This window comes from Coptis chinensis, chromosome 5 (assembly GCF_015680905.1).
Source record: "Coptis chinensis isolate HL-2020 chromosome 5, ASM1568090v1, whole genome shotgun sequence".
NCBI classification, from domain to species: domain Eukaryota; kingdom Viridiplantae; phylum Streptophyta; class Magnoliopsida; order Ranunculales; family Ranunculaceae; genus Coptis; species Coptis chinensis.
Window position 1 is genome coordinate 63,643,338 of NC_141460.1, and position 8,263 is coordinate 63,651,600.

At 37.6% G+C, this 8,263-nt stretch overlaps 1 protein-coding gene across 1 annotated transcript; it reads left to right on the forward strand.

Moving 5' to 3' along the window:
• Nucleotides 1-6,990: 6,990 nt before the first annotated feature.
• LOC147498300 (uncharacterized) lies at nucleotides 6,991-7,668 on the forward strand. The gene has a single exon (XM_086563202.1). The coding sequence runs from the start codon at nucleotides 6,991-6,993 to the stop codon at nucleotides 7,666-7,668; it is 678 nt and encodes a 225-aa protein (XP_086419328.1).
• Nucleotides 7,669-8,263: the final 595 nt, after the last annotated feature.

The following is an 8,263-nucleotide window of genomic DNA, read 5'->3' on the forward strand; positions in this document are numbered from 1 at the left end:
TTTATGTCCCAAGCATTTCATTCTTGTTAACCCCATAATGGGTAGAACTCGTATAGAGTTGTGTCAGTTTTTATTTCCTATATTAGTACGTTCTAACCTTGTTTTATAGATGTTCCTGAATTTCACGCGCTTCAATGGTATTTTTCCTACCCTCTTTATTTAATTGCTTTGAGGACAAAGCATGCTTTTTGTTTGGGGGGCATAGAAACACGTGTAATTAAGGCATCTGTTAGGATATAGATATGTATAATATGCATTTGTTTCTAGTTAAAATTTCAAAAATTCAAAAATATAAATAAATAAGTTATGCTATACACTTAGGAATATTGGTATTGTTTCTTTCTCCATGCTCTTAACAATCTAGAAGTCTCAATGAGTCAAGCATCGTAATAATTGTTAGAAACTTAGGTTAATATATAGGTAATAATTTTGCATCTATCTATAAATATATTACATGAGTATCTATGATTGTTAGCAAGTAAGTTTCAAATCTCTAGGCTAGACTACTTATTCTACAAATCCTGTGAGAATATAGCCTAAAGCCTTATATGAGCGAAACATTTGAGAAATGACACAAGGGAGAAGTAAAATCCGGATAGAGATATCACACGTCCACTTGCTTGATCACTATGTCATATCCTAAGCGAGAATTTAGGCCCTCTTTGGATCGATATAGCCATAAATTCAAGCCTATTAATTATTTTCTACTAGTCGCCCCTCTGAGCCTTTTTTTAGCTTTCCATAAACCACAAATCCTTTACCCTGTTACAAAAAAAAAAAAAAAAAAAAAAAAAAAAAAATTCAACCCACCCAATTTAGAATAAGTCTGAGAATAGAATGAGGAAGAAAGAAGAAGAGAAAAACCTGTGTAAACAAAAGTTAGTTAATTGCTTCAGAAAATAAAGAAAAGAAGTTTCCATCCAAGGAAAGAAAAATAAAAATAGAAATAAAATAAAAACTCCAAAAATAGAATAAAAGGGAGTCAAAACCCAAAAAAAAAAAAAAAAAAAAAAAAAAGAAAAGAAAAAGAAAAATATGGCTAAGGATGGAAACAAAGTATAGAAGCAAAAGAAAATAACAAGGTTTTCTCTAAGTTACAAAATATGAAAACTCTATTATCTCAGACTTGTCCTTTTTGAATATCCATTTCCTTCCTTCTTAAACCATCTCCTAATCCCCGAACACCTAATAAAGACCTCTAGCTCAATTAGGAATAGGTTAGTGTGATAATAAGTGGCAGATGTGTTTGATCGACTCGCTTCCTTTGTTGTCATTGAGATTGTAAGGTAAAGTGTGCCCACCGTGCACTGTAGAGTAAATAAACTTGAGTGGAAAAAATCGAGTGTTGTATCTTGACTATTATTGTGAGAACCTACTTAAGGACGCTTATTCGAAGTTTCAAAACGGACCTGCTAGACATTTCATAGTATTACTCATTGTATATATGTTTATTATAGATGATTGATTATTATGCATATATTAGCTTAGGTTTTTGACTTGGTTATTCTTGTTCATAGCTAGTGAGATGTATAGATAGTTTGGAGCATGAATAAGGAAACAATAGTTTTATTTCTTAGTTGTTGTAGTATAGATGAAGTTTGTGAGTACTTTCACTGGAAAACTCTCACAAGGCTATAACTCGTCCACTAGGGAATTCCTATAGTTTAAGGCCTTGTTGCATATGGTCAATGCAATCACACTCGGCGAAACGAGAAGTAGATAGAACTCCATTTTTGGTCACTTATATTAATTTCTCATCTTTGCTTGAGGACAAGCAAAATGCTGTTTGGGGGTGGTTTGATAAGAGCCCAAAAATGTAGTTTTAACCCTTTAACAGTCATACTTTTAGACCAATTATGTGAGTAATAATTAAGAGTTAACACTGATTACGTGTTTTTATGCATTTCAGCCTTGAAAGTCCATTATGTGCAGAAATGTGCCACTTTAGCGAGATAAAGGAGAAAATGTCGGTTACTAAGGAGTTCCGTGATTAAAGGCCAAGTTTCGAGAAGACAAAGCCTTTCTAAAAGCCCGGTCAAAAGCTGAAAAGTCGACGCGGGCCGAAACAGCACACAAAGTCAGCAGAACTTTCGAAGAACATATCTTTGGACTCAGACCTCGGAATGGGGCCTACCTTATGTCAAAACGACCGGCTTGGAAAGAACTTTCCAATGGTCTAAGCGTTGACCCAATCAGAGGAGCAGAAGTGGACGGAAAGTCTGTTGAAGCCAACTGCAGCTGAAGATTCCTTTTTGGACTGAAAGATTTGTGTTTTGGGCCTGATTCTCTGGCCCAAAACATGGCTCCAAGCCCATGCACGATTTTTGGATCTGAAAGTATAAAAACAAAAGCTTAATTCTTTGTTAATGGTAGATTTTTAGGTTAGAAAATAAAGGTAGCTTAGAATAGAAAGTAGCCATTAAAATAGCTTCTAGATCTAGTTTTTCATGTAGATTAATTAAGTTTAGTTCCATTTCAATTATTGTATTAGATTAAATCTTTGAATCTTGTTCTTCATTTTGATTAGATCAATAAAGTAGTATTTTTATCAATTTCGATTTTGTCATTTCCATTTCTAGATCTAATTTCAATTCCTGTCCTTATTTCATTTGAGTCATTAAATTAGATTTCATTATTGTTTAATTAAGTAAATTTCAATTCTTTATATCATGTTTAGTTTAAAAGTAATCGAAAATGATTGCGTAATGATTCTCGGCTAAACCTCCATTAGAGGGGGTTGAGAAGCCTTGATGAAAGCTTGATTCCAATTAACGTAGATTTGTCGTAATTTCCTTTCCACTCTAGAAACGTTTAGTTCACCATGAGAATGGGTTTAATCATTCACATGCTAGTTATTAATTGGTAGAAATGCCATGTGTAATTAGGGATTAGGAAGAACCAATTGTTTTATGGCAGTTCAATTCGATTACTTAATTTCGATTTGTAGTTAATAGGATTAAGTCGAGTTAAGGTGGAATCAATTCCCCTCTAACTCCTTATCATCGAATCAACGTAGCATTCCCTTAGTTATTCCCATCATCGACTAGTTGCAATTCGTGGGTAGTTGCATCGTAGTCTAGTTGCCTTTTTCGTAAATCTCTCATTAGACTTTAAGTAGAGAGTATGAACACATGAGAACACAGCATGCGGAAGGACTAGGAGTGGAACGAATCACTCTACTCCACTATATCTCATAGACTTGATAGTAGAATCTTTGATAAATATAGACCCATAAGATTAAGTTTAGTTTTACTTGCGTTTAGAGTTCATCGCTTTATTTCGTAGGTAAAGCTATTCATTTTATCATTATCACTAACTTGATCAAGAAAACTAATTTGGTTACTTATCTTTACATCACATTAGCCAGGGAACCTTGAATTGTTTTTTGGGAATATGGAATACTAGAAATAGCCCCAACTTTGAGAATGCTGCAATACATGGTGTTTACAATCATGCCAGACATCATGTCAAGGCAATCGCTGAAGTATGTGCTTCCTAAGCCAACACCTCCACTTCCATAACAACACTCGCTAGCAATATTGAGTGTGCCCACACTCAACAGACTATATATAGCAGCTACCCCAAAATTATCTTTTTTGGAGCCTTCAGCAGATTCCATAACCAAAATGGGTACAATTGGATCAAGTCGTTGGGAAGCACAACCATTTCGATCTAGGAAAAAAAAAGCAAAAGCGGTGAAAAACACGCACTGCTTAACGGCACTACCATGTGGTTGCAAATATATCACGCTTCTAAACTGCAGAGTACAACGAATTGAATGACTTGTTATTTAATGCTTCCATTATGCTATGAACAAAATAAGGGTTTAACGCCAAAAGAGAAAAAATTATTGATTTGGGTCCTGAATTATAGTGGATTTTATAATATGGGTAATGTATTATTTTTTTTGCAAAATAGGGTACCATATATTTCAAATATTGCTAAAACGGGTACTGTCTATGTATATTGTGAAGTATGCATACATATTTGATGATTTGGCATACATAATGCATACACATGGCAACTCAGTCTCCTCGTAAGTAGCGCATGCATGGCACGTGAGTCTCCATCTTGGTTTCTTTACAAGAAATGAAAGACGCATGCTCTAACTCATGTGAGTCTTTAAGAACTTTGGGCTTTCTCAAAGTCCATGTTCATCTCCCTCCAAAATCCTTAACTTCACAAACCCTCGTCTGAAGAAATTCAGCTGTTCTTCTGGAAATTCTTGTTAAAAGAAAACCTAGTTTAACTATCTAAATAAGTAGTTATATTATTATGAATACACTAGGGCCAAAATCTCCAAATAACAAGATATCATGAATACACTATTCTGGAATATGAGAGGAATAAGAAGGCAAAATCCTTGGACGTATCTTGAGGAAATTGTTAAAGAATATAATCTAGAATTTTTGTGTATTGTAGAGCCACTAATAAGACCACCTGCTCAGTTACCTTTGGAGCTTGGTTGATTGGGTTTTGATTCTATGTTTTTGCATAATGATACTCCTAGTAAAGTGGGAAATATTTGGGGTTTGTTGGAGGGTGGGTACTGTGGTGACTCCGTATGCTCTCTCACAACAGCATATCACAGTGAAATCTGGAAACCTTGTATTGTCCTTTGTTCACGCAAATAGTGCATATGGCATCAGAAGATCACTCTGGTTGGAGCTTTCACAGCTAGGATTGGTTGCTGAGCCTTGGGCTGTGGTGGGGGATTTTAATATAGTTTCTACAGTAAGTGAACGTAAAGGAGGGGGAACTCCTTGTTTCACAGCCATGACAGACTTTAACTATTTTATTCACTCAAATGCTCTGTTCGATTCCACCACTATGGGATTCAAATACTCTTGGTGCAATAAAAGAATGGGGAATAGAAAAATGTACCAAAAGATTGATAGAATGCTAGTAAACCAAAGGTAGATTGATGGCAGTGCTCACTGGCGCAGCAGGATTCTGAAAAGAAGACATTCTGATCATTGCCCAATTGTCTGTTGGAACACAAAAATCCCAAAACCTTCGAACATTCCCTTCAGATTTAAGCAAGCATGGGTTCAACATGAAAATCTGCGAGAAGTGGTAGAAAGGAGTTGGAAGGAGCCTTTGCAAGAGGTGCCCATTAGAAAAGGAGTAAAAAAGTTGAAAAGACTCAAACTAGTTCTTAAGGAATAGAGTTGGAGGGTCTATGGCAATACGCAACAACATCTCAAAACACTGGAGGACGAGCTTGAGAACATCCTCAAAGAGCAGGAACAAGATCCTTTTAACTCTGAGTTACATAACCAAGAGGTGGAAAAGGCCACGGAGTTACAAGCTGTTAAAAATGTGGAAATTATTACTCTTAGATAGAAAGCTAGAGTTACTGAAGCTTTAGAAGGGGAGAGAAACTCAAAATATTTCCACACCACAACAAAGATGAGATTGGCTAAATCTCAAATTGTGGAGATCCAAGATGACCAGGGAAACAAGCTGACACAACAGGCAGAGATTAAGAAATTCATTGTGGAGGCTTATGAGGAAAAATATAAATACTCAGAAGCAAACATAACCCCATTACTGTTAAATCTCATTCCAAAGCTTGTCACATCTGAGGAAAATTCTTCTCTCACTGCCATCCCCACCATGAATGAAGTCAAAGATGATGTTTTCACCATGGATGCTAACAGTGCACTAGGCTGAGATGGTTTCTAGGGTTTTTTTCTATCACTCTTTCTAGAGTATAATTGGGGAAGATGCCAGCAAAGATATCATTTCATTCTTTAAGGATAACACTCTCCCTCAAGGTATGAATTCTAGTTTCCTCGTCCTAGTGCCAAAAATAGACAACTTCATTGCAATTAACCATTTCAGGCCTATTTGCTTAAGCAACTTTCTCTTCAAGATTATCACTAAAATTCTCTCTTTGAGAATCAAGCATATCCTAAGCAACATTATAAGTGGAGAGCAACTAGCCTGCATTAAAGAAAGAACATGCATAACAGGAATTGTTTGGCCTCAAAAATGATGAATGAGTTGGAGCTAAAGAAAAGGGGAGGTAATGTGGCTATGAAATTGGATATCACCCAAGCTTTTGACTCACTCAGTTCGGAGTTCCTCCTTGAAGTCCTATCAAGGTTCGGGTTGAATGATACTTGGTGCTCATGGATCTCTACTCTGCTAAAAAGTGCTCATATCTCAGTTATGATCAACGAGGGACCATGTGGTTTCTTTGGAGCTGGTAGAGGCTTACGACAAGGTGACCCACTCTCTCCTATCCTTTTTGACATAGCTAAAGATGTTCTAAGCAGAGGAATAAACTAGCTTTTCCATATGGGGAAAATTAAGCATATGATAGCGGCCGGGAATTGTCCTAGCCCTACACACATCCTCTTTTCTGACGATATATTCATCTTTGCAAATGGTGACATTCGTGGACTTAAACTTCTTAAAGAGATGCTCTATCTTTCCCAGTGCTCAGCTAGGCTGTTTTTTAATCCTTCAAAGATCAAACTCTACTTGGGAGCCATGTCTGACACCAAGAAGCATTGAGTAGCCTCTCTGTTTGAATTTCAGCTAAGCCAACTGCCGGAGAAGTACCTCGGAGCTCTAATATTCCAAGGTAGAGTTACTAGAGCAAGAATACAAGTCTTGGTGGACAAAATCAGGAGGAGAGCCAGTGGATGGGCTGGTAGGATGTTGTCTTTCCAAGGTAGAGTGGTTCTGGCACAGTCAATCCGAAGAAGTCTTCCAGTTTACAACATGTCGATGTACAAATGACCAGCAAAATGCATAAGGGAATGTGAACTTGCCATCAGAAATTTCATCTGGTCTGGGGATCCAACGGTGAGAAAGGGAGTCACTCTAAAATGGGAGAAGGTTTGTAAGCTACTCAATGAAGGGGGACTTGGGATTAGAAGGCTCAAGGAGCTAAACCTAGCACTCCTTATGAAGCTAGCTTGTAATTTTTTGAATGGGGAGAGTGAGTGGAGCAGATTCATGAAGCAAAAATTCATAATGAGAGATGGCAACTACTTCAACTACCACAAACATTCATCAGTCTGGCAGGGATTGAAATGGGCCTTAACAGAAATGAAGCCTTTCCTTGGGTGGATTGTGGGACAAGGAAGAAGCATCAATGTGTGGCAGGAACCTTGGGCAGGATCAGCAGTGGCGGATGTGGTTCATGGTATGAACTGGAAGGACTTCTCCACAAAGGTATCAGACCTTATCATCAATAATCAATGGCAAATAGTAGGCCCTATACAAGAAGTTCTTTTGAAAGCGGGCATCAATGTAAACCACCTAAACCCCCCAACAAGCAAAGATCATGATACTAGAATCTGGAAGCCCTCACATGATAGTGTTTTCTTAGTGAAGGATGGATTTGAGGTGATTCGAAAAGAAGAAGCTAAGATAAGATGGCATAAGTGGGTGTGGGCAAGACACATCCATCCTAGACAAGTTGGCCTTGCTTGGAAATTGATTCACTGTGTGGTACCAATAGATGACAAAGTGCAAAAGAAGGGAATCCACCTTGCTTTGCGATGCAGGCTCCGTAGAAAGGAATCAGAAAGCGCGAACCATATCCTTTGGGAGTGTGAGGAATCCAGGATACTGTGGCAATGGGCTTTGAACTATTTTAGAATTAAGCCCATAAACATCAACTTAAAATCAGTCATGGAAGCAGGATGAGGACACAGCCAGATTCGAAGAGAACTTTGGAATGTTGCGGCTATCAATCTCATGGTTCAATTATGGAAAGTTCGAAACAGTGTTTTCTTTGAAGATGAGAAGATAAATCCTTTGAGAATAAGATGCGAAGTTCTTAAAGGGTGGTCTCCTGCTAACTGGAACAATGAGTAACTCTACCATCGATTTTCAGATTCTAAACCAACTAAACATCAAAAGAAGAGTGAGGCTATCGAGTAAAATCAGAGAAGTGTCATGGATTCTTCTTGATCTAGGGTAGTGAAAGCCAACACAGATGGTTCGGCCTTAGGAAATCTAGGCAATGGAGGTGCGGGAATCATCTTCCGAAATAACAAGGCAGAAATTCTAGGTATCTTAGTCCAAGGCCTAGGGGTTACTACTAGTTATGAGGCAGAAAGCTTGGCAGTGGTTTTGGCTGCTGAAACTGCTATGGAGAAAGGCTGGCACAAACTTTGGATAGAGAGTGACTCAATGACTGTAGTCCTTGCATTCAAAGGAGGTGAAGTTCCATGGTGGCTGAGAGCAAGATAGTATAGAGCTTCAAAGCTTATCGATTGGAAAATTTCACATACACTCA

Bases quoted from the DNA above. Each gene is read 5' to 3' on its own strand.
- LOC147498300 (XM_086563202.1), top strand. From the start codon at position 6,991: ATGAGAGATGGCAACTACTTCAACTACCACAAACATTCATCAGTCTGG.